The 13,297-nt window shown below is 34.4% G+C and overlaps 1 protein-coding gene across 1 annotated transcript in view; it reads right to left on the reverse strand.

The window, feature by feature from the left end:
• Positions 1–336: 336 nt before the first annotated feature.
• The window catches only part of WDR11 (WD repeat domain 11), a 36,641-nt gene continuing 23,680 nt past the window's right edge, over positions 337–13,297 (reverse strand). Inside the window, exons 17-29 of the mRNA XM_088520071.1 lie at positions 13,034–13,140; positions 12,459–12,573; positions 10,981–11,152; positions 7,772–7,880; positions 6,946–7,008; positions 5,673–5,738; positions 4,754–4,925; positions 4,552–4,647; positions 4,186–4,351; positions 3,830–3,927; positions 2,692–2,837; positions 2,046–2,128; positions 337–1,538 (exon numbers count right to left, since the gene is read on the reverse strand). Coding sequence (XP_088376197.1) covers positions 1,384–1,538; positions 2,046–2,128; positions 2,692–2,837; positions 3,830–3,927; positions 4,186–4,351; positions 4,552–4,647; positions 4,754–4,925; positions 5,673–5,738; positions 6,946–7,008; positions 7,772–7,880; positions 10,981–11,152; positions 12,459–12,573; positions 13,034–13,140 — 1,548 coding nt within the window. The 3' untranslated portion in view covers positions 337–1,383. The remainder of the gene's footprint in view (positions 1,539–2,045; positions 2,129–2,691; positions 2,838–3,829; positions 3,928–4,185; positions 4,352–4,551; positions 4,648–4,753; positions 4,926–5,672; positions 5,739–6,945; positions 7,009–7,771; positions 7,881–10,980; positions 11,153–12,458; positions 12,574–13,033; positions 13,141–13,297) is intronic.

Genomic DNA, 13,297 nt, shown 5'->3' on the forward strand with positions numbered 1-13,297 from the left:
GAAGATGTCCTGAAGCTGGTGCTCCTCGAAGGAGTGTACATCTACAAGTGTATGGATCTACAAATACTCAGACATAAGGAGAAGCCAATGCCCTTAAAGCCTTTAAGTAAACAACACGTGAGTTACATTCAAAGAAGTGAGCTATTTTACATGATATTCTTTTCACTACTGCATAATAAACTTCTGTAGCTCCAACAACTTTATTTAAAGAGGAATAAAGTCTTTTAGCTAAGAATAATTTTCAGAGACTTCAGTCTTCGATTTGCAAGTATGATTTAACATTCACATCCACTCTTCTGCTGTAAACTCTCTCAATGATTTCAGTAATAAATAGAAAAGATGCATCCGACATGAGAAAGAGTAATGAAAGCGATCACTTAAACATTGTGATGCTGTGGAAAGCTATTTTGCTTCTGATGAAATACTGGCACAGAAATGAAAATGAGGGCATCAGTGGCATCCTCAAGTATGTGGACCATAACAACTGTCACCATTTAAAAGTACCTCATTAAAATGCCAACATTTAGGCTTTGCTGCAATGCTTTTTCTATCTATTGCTTATTAACACTATCAAATAGGAAATAAAACAGTGACAGTGGAGACAGCAACAGCAGCTCAAGAGTATTATACAGGACCATAATGCTTGCTGCTTTTGAGGTAGGGTCTTTTCTGGTCCTTTGATCCTGGTAATCAGTCAACACAAGGCAGAATTTATTCCCCAAGTTGTGAAGGGAATGTACATGTAACAAGAACCTGGAATGCAACAATTATCTTGACTGAAAAAAATTATATTTGATGGACTTTCAGAAATTGCATAATTTCTATAGCTAAACCCAATAAAAATACCATTCCAGTCAGTTATAAAAATGACAGAATAGGGAACTGATTTAAAATACAATATTTTTAAACAGATAAATGGGATGTGAGAAAACATGACTGTGATCGCTATTTATTCTTTAAATACATTTATATTTATAGTACAGATTGAGTCATTTACATATATATAAATACAACAGCAGTGAAGATCTATATAGATTTGATTTTTAGAAGTGTAGACTTCTACATATGTTTAGAACTCGCAAGAAATTTTTAAGATTTCATCTCTGCTTTAGTTGAAAAAGTTGGAAAAATTCTGGTACAAGTTTATCATCTGCTTCCACCTCTTCTCTTGAAGATGAAGACGATTTAAACATAGAAACGAGATACTGTGAATCATTAATCAGTTCTTTGTCTTGGCTCTACATATATTTACCGATTTTTGCTCAAATCAAATATATCAGCTATTATAGAAAATTCAAGAGAAAATTCATCTTTCAGATAGTGGACTCTCAATCTGATTGATGTCACCCTGTTTGACAGGGAATCTCCTTTTAGCATGAATTGTTACTCTTGTGCCACTCCCTCTTTAGGCTGTTTAAGCTCAGTTAATAAATCTTTACCAGTTTCTCCTGCTTTTGAAGCAAAGAGAATAGCTCCCTGTTTAAAGCCCAGGATCTTCAAGCTCCTGGCATAATCTGCAAACACAGCATGGATCAGTTTATGTAAATGAAGGATTAAGGAAAACACAAACAAAAGGCAAAATCAAAAGCTCAGAATCCAGTTTTTCCTCATTCCTAAGCTCTCCTAAAATGAGTTCGGGATTCCAAATACTGTGCTTGGAATAAATATAAATTCCATCTAAAATATTTCTCAGTGCAAGACAAAAAAGTTGCTTTAAATGCTGCATCTGACTGCACACTATTATAACTATTAATTAATAAGCATATTAAACAATATATAAATAAAAATAAAATATAAATAGAACATAAGCAGCTCTGCATTATACCATGTCCTAACTTGCAAAGAAATTAAGATATTAAACGAACATACAAGACTTGATCATTGCTCAGATGTATACCGAGTTATCTACATGACTTACCAGTGGGTTTTTTTTGTTTATGAGATGACACTGGTGATGACTCCATGGAACTCAATCAAACAATATTTACATATGTATTATTACTTACTACATATACCTAAACAGAAGATAATATTTTCAAAAAGGATATTTGTATCATCATTAACTTCAAATGCCCCATACTTCAGACAAGCTTCAACAAATAAAGCTGCTCTATCAAAGTACCTCATACTGTTGAATGTGGAAAAAAAAAAAAAAAATAGAAAAGAACAATTGTTAGGTTAGTAAAACAGAAAAGTGTTCCAGGACACTGCATAAAATTGTGGCAGATCTCTCACACTGTCCCCTCTTGCCTGGCCATCCCACCCATCAGTGTGGCACTGCTCCCACACCATCCTGCACCTCACTTCCTGCACCCAAGGAACTGATATTTGATACAAAATTTTTGAAAGATCAAGGCTCCACTTATTTAAAACGTAGCTACTATTAGCTAAAACGTAGCTGCTATAAATTGGGAGGTTCTAGCTATCTTAAAGCCTGCAGTAAATTAGAATGCCTGTATTTTTCTTGCAGTTCTGACAGAGAGATCAGTACAGGCACATAGAAATGGTTCACTGCCTAGATGAATATCAGTTAAAGAAGAAAATAAAAACAAAACAAAACAAAAAAAGCCTTTACTCTAAATGCAAACAAATCTCAGAAATTAAATTGTGGAAATCCCTTTGGCTTCTGAGATGCATGTTAAAATGACAATTTCAGACAAGAAAAACTACAGACTGCGTTTTCAGGTTTACCTGTGCAACATCTCTGCAACTTTTGTGAAGCATCCAAGTGACAAGAGGACGAGAATGGCTTTGGATTTCTGGTTGACTTGTGGAGAGCAAAGGTGATCTACCCAGCGCTTCAACACATCAGCACACTCCTCCGAGTTCAAGCGAACCTTTATGAGACAGAAAATGCAGTTATCAATCTCAGGTGTTAGGAAAGCATTAATTTTTTTCCTCTTTTTTTTTTTTTTCTCATTCCTTCAGGTACAAATAACATGATTTAAAATTCCCAACTTCATTACAAAAAATGTGCTCATCCCCTAAGCGAATGCAATAAAGAAAAGAAAGAAAATATGTACAGCAAAAAGGACAATCAAGTCACGACATTTCCTTATGATTTTTTTTTATGGCAAGGCTTTACTGAAACCTTGAATATCAAGAACTTAGAAATCTTTGTGTTTTGCTGAAGACTGAAAGACAAAGTGTCCTCCTTTTTCTTAAGGGTAGGAGTCATCAATTAAGAAAATATTTTTCTCCGTTTTTTCTGTAGGAGAAACATAAAAACTTTAGAGAAATTCAAATATCATCCTGATAAATCCTTGCCCATTATGTATTTTAACATGGAAAATTAAAGGATGTCAAGGTACTAACATCATAGCTATGTCCACATACCAGAAGTTGGTGCAAATTTATTTTGTCAGTGCTAATTTTAAAATGAGCAAACATATTACATGAAGCTCAGCATAAAGTCACAAACTAAATATTTATCCATTTCTAACAGTGGGTTTGTTTTTGCAATTAATGTAGGCTCTCTATGGCTGTAGTTATAGGCCAGTAGTGCTTATATACCTGTTATCTGAATAGCCTGACAAATCACTGCACAAAACTTAGAGATTTGCACATTCCAGACTTTTTCAGGATTCAATATTGCTCACGTTAAACTAGTGTCAAGAGGCTGTATGGCAGTTTTCTTGCAAAAGAATCTTTCAAGATTGAATGGATTGGCTTGTTATAAATTAATGCATAGAAAGAATTAATCATATTATTTTGAACTGATGCTTCCTTTTTTTCCACGTGAGAATTTTAACAGTGCCAGCAGCCTTCATATCTACATATGCTAAGCAGATAGTTTATGTTAATAAAAAAAAATTGAGAAATTACAAACTTTTGCAAGCCATGCTGCGCGATTCCATTCGCCGTAAGTTTGCAAGTAGCGACAGGCATCAGCAGCCTTATCTATCAGACACAGCAACTGGACGCCCTCTAGAAAATAAAAGCAGATTATATTAAAAGACAAAGAAACAAAAAGAATTGTTATTTAAATGTGAGCAGAACATTCATCCCCAGAAAAAAAAAAGATCCCTTTTGAATTCCTTCCCTGCATTTGAGGATGTTGAAAAACTCTAGTTTCTACAACTTGGCTCTCCATACAAACTGGGTGCTAAGGATTTCCATAGAAGGGCTTCAAAGTATTTTCCAACGCTTCCATTAATCTCTGTTATAAGCTGAAACTTGTTTTACCTGCAAGTTTTCCATTGGCTATCATGTTGGTGGCTACCAGTTTAATAGTACTTTGAGATGGACCTGAGGAGGTGACAGTTGTGACCAAGCAGGCTTTGAGTGAATCACAGTAGTAATGTGCATTCTCCGAGCTCGTTTCTAGCAGAAGTTGCACTGCTCTGTCTGTCTGGAATGACAAATAAAACAAAACAAAACTTTCACAATGATATATTCACTTTAAAATGTCTTTAAATTGCATTTTAAACTTAAGACATGAAAGAAATTTGAAGGTTGAGATACTATGTCAGTTAAATAGGATAAGCATATAAAAAGACAGGGAAGTACAACAACAACAACAGTGAAAAAATCCAAGTATTACCCACAAACCTGGCCTAAGAGAATAAGTTGGTCAGCACATTTCTTGGTGTGATCATACGTGGATCTCTTTACCTCCTGCAGATTTACCCGTTCAAGTTGGAATTTCTGTACAAAGAATAATAATAACAAAAACAGACAGGAATGTAAGAGTAATAAAACAGGTGAAAAGAGCATTTCAAAAACACGCCAGTGTTATTTATCCTTGAAATACCTGGAAGTAATAATTTTCACACAGTATGTCATAGCATATATCCAATGGATTGATCAAGTTTTCCTGAAGTATGGCTACATCTGTTGTTTTTGTGAGCTTTTCCTGGGATAAGCTGTGTAAATAGTGGGCAGCAAGAGTCCAGAAATGCAGTTCAGATTCATCCCCATACAGTCTGAAAAGATAAAAATCTGGATGAGAAACACAATGATACTTTTCATATGACAGGTGTTGTATAATTATGTTCTAAATATATAAAAAGATGCATCCTTGTGGGCACTAAAACTAATCTGAATTATCAGTGCATCAAATTACAAAAAAAAAAAAATTACAGAATGGATTTCAGCAAACTAGATAAATAAGATATTATTACAAGAGAAAACAAATTCAAGGATCTGTTCATAAACTAGGAGAGCATACATGTATTTACATACAGAGCATAACTGCTTTTTTTATTTTGATTTTACACTTAGTCATTACTGTTCCCTATCCTCTTTTAATAACAAGTTTCTAGGAATAATTTGAAAAAGTGTGAAAAAGACAACTAAATTTAACTACAGCTCCAGTAGAAAAATAACACAGAACGGTAAATTTGAAATAAAAATGTAATATATCATATGACGTGAAGTTCAGCACCACACTTTTGGGAACTATACAGACAAGTTTTACCCAGTTAGTAAAACCTCTTTTACAAAAGTACCACCAATACTGAAAACAGTTCTCTACCCCCAACAAATTGAAATGTGTCAGTGAGGTTACATTTCCATTCCCAATCCTGAAAAACCTCAAATGCAAGTTCTTCGGCAACACCTTGAGTTTGAGGAGGATTAGTTGTAGCTAATATTAAGCATGTTCATAAGCATTAATATGATCAATATTTTTATTAACACACACTTTATACAGTTAAATGAATCTCTCCTACCTTGCAACTAGAAGGCATCTTTGCAAAAGTGTAAACTCTGGATCAAGCAGCAGTTTCTTTATGTCACTGCAAAATGAGAAAATTGTAAATAATCTGTAAAAACACTGGGCACTTTTTTAATCAAACTCCAATAGCATTTATTACCTAATAAATGAAAAACTAAAGCAGCACAGCTTCTTTTCAGAACGGAAAAAAGCATCTATCAACTAAAAGGTGCAATAGGTATATATAAATGAAATATAATTCAAACTCAGGAAGCAAGCCACAACCACTTTAGATAGCAACAGTCAGCCTGTAAATTACACTTAACTCTTGTAATAAAGAGAACAACCATATGGGTGTAGAAGAAGCTATAATTTAGCTTGCAGTGATTGTACTGACTGCAAGATTAAAATATTCACAAATGACTACACAATTATTCAGTAGCATAATTTAAGAGATCCATACGCAGGCTTTCAAAATAGTTGAGAAAAAACAAAAAACTATCCTATTAAGTGAAACAAAAAAGAACTATCCTATTAAGTCAAAGTAGGAAAGGAAAATGACAAGACTTATGATTCCTAGTTTTGAATAATAATTTTTATATTTTATATGCAATACAGAAATTTCTGCCTAAGCAGAGCACTGTAAATAAGAATCATCCACAGCAGGAACTTTACTCTAGAGCTGTATCTTCAACAGAAGATTTTCAAAATGATTTTTTTTCCTGCCTCAGAGTTTAAATGTCTTAACAAACTTTGGAGTATTTAAGTAGCAGCGTCCTTCAAGTGCAACACAGACTCGACATCAAATGACCATTCATGGAGAAGCTCTGGCTAATAAATTGCAAATGCTCACCAGTAAATTAGAAACCATATAGTGATTGCAATCAGCATCTTTCAATCTTTGGTTGGCAGCCACTATTACAATAAGACTGTGTTAAAAACAATGACTTCCAAGCCACTTTACATATCCAGAACACTACATTTTGATTTTTCAGTCATTATTTAACAAACTACTTCAAGATAGCTTGCTCATTAAAAAATATATTTTAAACATATATTACAGTTTAGTAAGTCTCTTTTTCCCTCCTAACAAATGAATAAATAGTCATCCTTAGGAATTACACAGAAGTTATTAAATGCATTTAAACTAAAAGCTGCTAGTACTCAAAGCTTATCTTTAATGAGTCAAAAAAGCATTTTTCATTACATTGCCAATTATCAAAATTTTGATTTTTTTCCTTCTCTGAATGCAATAAATACCTTAGTACTTTTAATAAAAAGATTCTTACTTGGACAACGAATTCAGTTGCTCTTGCATCAGGTTTTTAATATTTTCATTTTCTGGATAATCACTACATTAAGAAAATAAATAAAAATTGAAACTATTATCTGAAACATCAGAGAATTATTAGTAGTAGAAAATATCAGAGTGTATATGAGAATCTTTTATCGTTTTCTTATGGAAGCAACTCATACAAGATTTTTTTTCACTAGCTAATAGTTCTAAAACACAATTAAAGACTATCTTTGATTTCTTTCAACCTCACTGAATCAGTAATGTTTTTCCCTCCTCTTATTCTTTTTATTCATTCACATTGAAGTTAAAGTACCCTAAAACATTCAACATCTTGTTCAATTCTTTTCTATAATCCTTTTTCTTACAACTTACTCTTATTTTTCTCTTCCTTGTTTGCAGTAGCATCAACAACCTTATTGCTTTGCCTTACGCATTTCACGAAACACATAAATTGCTGCAACATCTGCAACTAGTTAGTCCTTCCAGCACTGACCTCTTCCTCACTGCCACAAACCTGCAGATATTATGAATTTCTACACAAAACAGAACTCTTCAACTCTTCACCTCTTCTCTTTCTTGTCCATGCTCACACATTCCCATGGATCCCTTTACAGGATTTTATAAGAATCTGACTTACTCCTTCCTTGTTCATTTCTTTTGTTTCCATGTCCTACGCACACATATGACCTGTCATCTCCTCTTTGTCAACTACTTTTTTGGATATATATATATATATATATATGCTATATATATAGCATATATATATATATATATATACACACACACACACATAAATATATACGTATATATTTCCTTACACATGTGAAATATCTAGACAGTATTTCTCATTCCATGGCTGATGCAGTAAGAATGCTTTTAAAGCTAGCGAAGCCCTTGGAACAAGGAGATAGGGACACCATGCAGGTTCTGAAAGAAAAGGAAAAGATTCATTGTTGAGTGACTTATGTGCAATAACACTCTATTCACAGACAGTCATAAATCACATCTTTTCATAAACACACCACGAGTTACTAGACACTAAAAACTTATTGTTACATTCAAGCAAGAATATTTCATAAAAGGCCCACGGTTTTCTACCATGCTGGAATGAGAACTTCAGAAAAACTGAATTTACAAGACATCATATTTCACAAAATTAAATGCTCAGAAGCTCAAATATCAATTTGCAGAAAATTGATCATAAAAGGCACTAATTATTTGGGCATTCATATCCAACTAGCAGGTAGTAATTTTAGTTTAATTTGCAATCATATCTTCTTCAGTATAAAATGGGGGTTAAACACATGTTTACATCTACAAATAAGATAAGAAATGGGATGAAAATTATTGGACCAACTATTTGTCATACAAACTAAGTCAGGAATATTCAGTATGAGGTTTGGATGAAATGCAGTAAATACTACCCAGTGACTTCAGATGAAAACAAACACCAGCTAGCTACATTATTACATAATCATTCACTGTCATTCATAGGGTCTGCATGATACATGTGTCTTATAAGCATTATTTTTGAATTTAAAAATTAGTATATAGGCAGAAGCAGAGTTAAATCACAGGCAAGCTTTGAAAAACAAAAGGCACTCAAGATATCTTGCATCTTTTTTTTCCCCCTCCTAATAAAGGTAAGAATTCTAGAACACTATGAAATGAATACCACAGAAATAGGATCTGGAATCAGGCTCCACATTTATCCTTTGCTCCCTTTCTACCCCAGTACTTCACTGAGGGCATCAGAATAAGAGAATGTGTCTGGGTGGCTGTCACAGAAAGGGCAGCACAAGTTCTCAGGACACAGTACAAAAAACAGATATCTTTATTCATGAGCATAGTTTTATCTTCAGCCATTGAAATGGGTGATATTTCTGGTAAAACTGTCTGTCAGGAGGTAAACTGTTTGCCTTGGGAACCCACCCGGGACTCCCTCCGTAGTAGACTGGCCTTTGCCATGAGTTTTCAGGAGCCGACTGCAGAGTTTTCTTTGCTTGGATAATTAACATATTAACATGAGAGAAATGAAACAACTTTCCTTCCATCAGAGTTGAAAAAAATTGGTCATAAGTCCAAGTCATTTAGAAGCTGCAGTAATCACCACTAACAGAGGGAATTAGGAAAAACACGAAAGAAGTTTTTTTTTTCTTTTTCTTTTTTTAAGAAAAAGATGTTTATGTATTTGAAACTGAAAAACTACTATCTCTAGAAGTTTGTTTTGGTTTTCTAGAAGTAAACCCCAGCAGACTCTTAAATCTTGCAATATATTTCAACTTTTCAGGATTTTGTTTTTCTTGTAGTAAAATATTGACGATTGCCTAAAAGCTGTAGCTAGATTACAGAGAAGAGACTTTTGACATCTAAGAAACTGAGTATTTTTCTTCTTTTATTATAACATGCCATTAGATCAAACTGCCTCTTTGACAGCTGAAATAAAAAGATTTTATTTCAAACTGAAGTATCCAAGAGTGGCTGTTAGTTTGCAAACAGCACAGGAATTGGATTTGAAGCCCCTATCTGAGGGAAGGGAATGGGAAAAACATAAAAAGAGAGAGAGAAGTAGAAGAAAGCAGCCTATCTTTAGGATGATATTTTCTTAAGGATTCTGTCTGAAAAATATTCAAGCATGAATGCACGTTGGTGTCATTACTGTCAGTGTGGTACATCATGAGTAAAACAAAAGATACCAATTTACATAAAATTTTCAGTCCATCCGGGTTCCTAGTTGCTGGATTTCAAACAACTTACCAGAAAGAAACTCTAATTTATTAAATCGAGGCAAGTACACAGAATCACAGGATGGAAGGTTCCTCTAGAGATCATCCAGTCCAACCCTCCTGCTCCAGCAGGGACATCCAGGGCACAGGGTGGCATCCAGGTGGGTTGAAGATCTCCAAAGAAGGAGACTCCACAGCCTCCCTGGGCAGCCTGTTCAAGTGCTCTGACACCCTCACAGGAAAGAAGTTCTTCCTCACATGGAGATGGAACTGCCTGGGTTTCAACTTACACCCGTTACCGCTTGTCCTGTTGGTGGCCACCATCGAGAAGAGTTTGGCCCCATCTTTACATCCTCCCCTCAGGTATTTGTACATGTTGATCAGATCCCCTCTCAACCTTCTCCAGGCTAAACAGGCCCAGCTCGCTCAGTCTTTCCTCGTAAGATTTGAGTCCCTTAATCATCTTTGTTGCTCTCTGCTGGAGCCTCTCTAGAAGGTCCACATCCCTCTTGTACTGAGGGGCCCAAAACTGCACACAATATTCCAATTCTTAATTTTCGTTTACACTCTCTCAAATCAATTTCTTAATTATATATGAATGAATTTTTGGTTATATGTTTACAGACAATTGTGCTGCTCAACTGAACTTTCAGTTTAATTTTTTTTATTTAGACAAAAACTGACTAACTATAGTAAACAAAGATACTTATGACATAAACAGCAAATTATATAAAACATTTCTCATTTTTAATAGTAATTAATTGAACATTAATTTCAACTGGCTCAGCATTTCCATTTATTTGCATACTCTGTTTGTCCCCTGAGACTATAAATGTAGTATAACTAAATTCCCTATTTAAGTGTATGGTAAAAAAAAACAAACAGCATTAACTACTAACAGTTTAAAGTTTAGTGGGAAAATCTAATCCGGAAAGCAAAGAATTGGTCTACAAGCAGGCTGCAATATCTGGAAATTTCACAAAGAACCCCACCACTGTCAGGTTAACAGATCTTGCAAAATCATGCAATGCATTTCAGTACAATGCTACGATATTTTTACATTAATTTTCTAGACATCTGTAAAAAAAAACCTCATATTTTGTTAGTTATATTTCAATTAAAATATTAAAACTATATCTTACTTGGGAGACTAAACATTTATTGTAAAAGCATCCATATTTCCTAAGCCTATGGATCTATATATGTTTCCCTGGCCTACTAGAAGTCCTGAGCATTTTTATAGTCCATTTTCAAAATGAAATATCCAGCAATCAAGAGCAAAAGAAAAAACTCTATCATACCTACTAAGTCTTGTTCATCCATTTTGAAACACGATGGTTTCATGGACATCTCGAGGACTCTAATGCACCCATCATCCGAGGCCAAGATGACTTTGTCTGAGGTGCACCAGTCTACATCCAGGATCCGGAAAGTGACATTCCTGCCGCTTCTTAAACTGCTCACCATTTGTATCTTGAAAAGTTGAGATATGTTTCATTTTTAGCAGGCTCTCTATCATACAGTGTAATACTCTGTCACACTCCCATAAGACATACTGCAAAACTTGCAATAAAAGGTAATCATTAATAATTGTCTCCTCTGGAAAGTTGAAAAATTAGAAACCTTGGAGAAGGACATGTAATTGCCCTTTTCCCAACCAAGATGTGGGAGGATCTTTTTCAGTAGCTGCCTTTGGGGTATCTTTTCTTAAATAAAGATTCTAGAGAAAACTGGTGAGAATGTACATAACCTCTAACTCCAGTGCCTTAATCAGGACAAAAGTGAGGTTCTCATCACCTAACTCTTTCTCTTCATAAACATATGCTTTCTTGTTGAATACTGAACTTATAAAGCTATAATAAAGTCTAAATTTATTTCTAGATAAGATAGCTGTACTTTTAACCATATGTCAGATTTTGCTACCCTCCTGCAACACAACATTAAAAATGTTAATATGAGGAAATGTTACCAAAGCCTCTACTATAATCAACATTCTGCTGTTTCCTTTTGCTTGTTCTAGAGCAAAGTATTGAGTTAGAAAGATGCAATATACAAAGATTTGATCGGTTTTAGCACTGAAGACATTATTGGACATATCAGTTAACCAGTTGTAGGAAAACGAGAGATTCTAAAGAGGGATTTATAAGGATTACAGGAGTGAGACTAATATTTTTACAGATTTTTCAGCCGAAGTTCTGAATGCATTTTAAGATTTTCATGTGGGAAGCCCTTTCTCTTGCCCCAGAAGAGGAGCCAGCTACCAAAGGAACATCCCACGGAATCAAAGCTTTTCAAATGTTCTTGAAGGAGACACTCGTGACGTTCTAGTCTGCCTATGTAATTCACAGCTGTTAGTCACATCTGCTCCAACTTGAACTGTTAAAGGAGATTTTCATACTACACAGATTAAAGTCCATGTTAGGAATTGGTGCTCACTACAAAGTGATCAGAAAAAAAAATGAAATACTAAAATAAACATAAAATAAACTTTATACCCCGAATATACTTCAGGGGGCTAAGCTAAAATGATATAACAATTCTTCTCTTCCCATAGTAACTATAAATTTCTGAAAGTCATAGAAAGCAAATCCCTGAAGATTTTTGAAATATTTTATATGAACTAGAAGTCCCCTGGGAAAAGTCAAACAACTTTATTATATAGTTGTCAGCAGGGAATAATGGCTAAGTAAATCTCAAACTCTGAGCACTCTTCTTGACTTTGAGAACTGGAATGTGTATTTTGCAAAGAAAATGCATATTTGACATAACAGATGTGTACCTCTTTTGCATCCCAAACTTCTGCTCCATCATTGTACACTGCAATAAGCTTTTGATTTCCTTTCCCTGGGGCAAAACGGATTTTTTTCACCCAGCTTCGGTGCGTAGGGATCCCCCTAGAAAAAGGGAAAGGTTAACATTCCTCATGCTGCAACTAATACTGAGGGCTATTAGGTCCTCTCCATAAGCATTACATCCTGGTGCTGCATATGTATGTGTGCATACGTACCTACGTTTATACACACACACAGTTGGTTATGCAAACTATCATGAAAAAAGACTAGATACCTGAAATATACTACAACATTTAGTGTTTTATCAGAAAACATTACAGATTTACTATAGTGAGAAATCTCTTTTACTATTAAAACTTCGATAAAATACTTCACATCAGCTGAAAACAAACTGGGAAGTATAAAGAATTGTCAGGTCGAAGGTATTTTTAAAATTTTATGTTGAAATATTTATATTGTTTTGCCAAATGCCAAACAGATAACCATCCACAGTGAAGAGAAATGATAAACACATTCTAGCAATCCTTAGCTTATGTTTGTCAAACTGAATTTGCACTCATACCTGGATACTCTAGCTTTCAAGTCCCAGAAGTTTAAGTTCCCATCAACATCTCCAAGAACCAAAGTATCCCCTTTCCAGGCAATACATGTAATACTACCCATACTTCCCTGGAAATATTTAGAAAGCAAAATAAAATCTCATCATTAATAAGGCCAAACACTGAAACAAGCATTTCAAAAAACATTAAAAACATTTATTCCAATATTTTCAAAATAGAAAACCAGAAAAACTGGAAAAATATGAAGCCTGTAATATTTCTCTATT

This window comes from Tinamus guttatus, unplaced genomic scaffold (assembly GCF_059628265.1).
Source record: "Tinamus guttatus ecotype Peru unplaced genomic scaffold, ASM5962826v1 Tinamus_guttatus_pri_ptg000079l, whole genome shotgun sequence".
In the NCBI taxonomy this organism is placed as follows: domain Eukaryota; kingdom Metazoa; phylum Chordata; class Aves; order Tinamiformes; family Tinamidae; genus Tinamus; species Tinamus guttatus.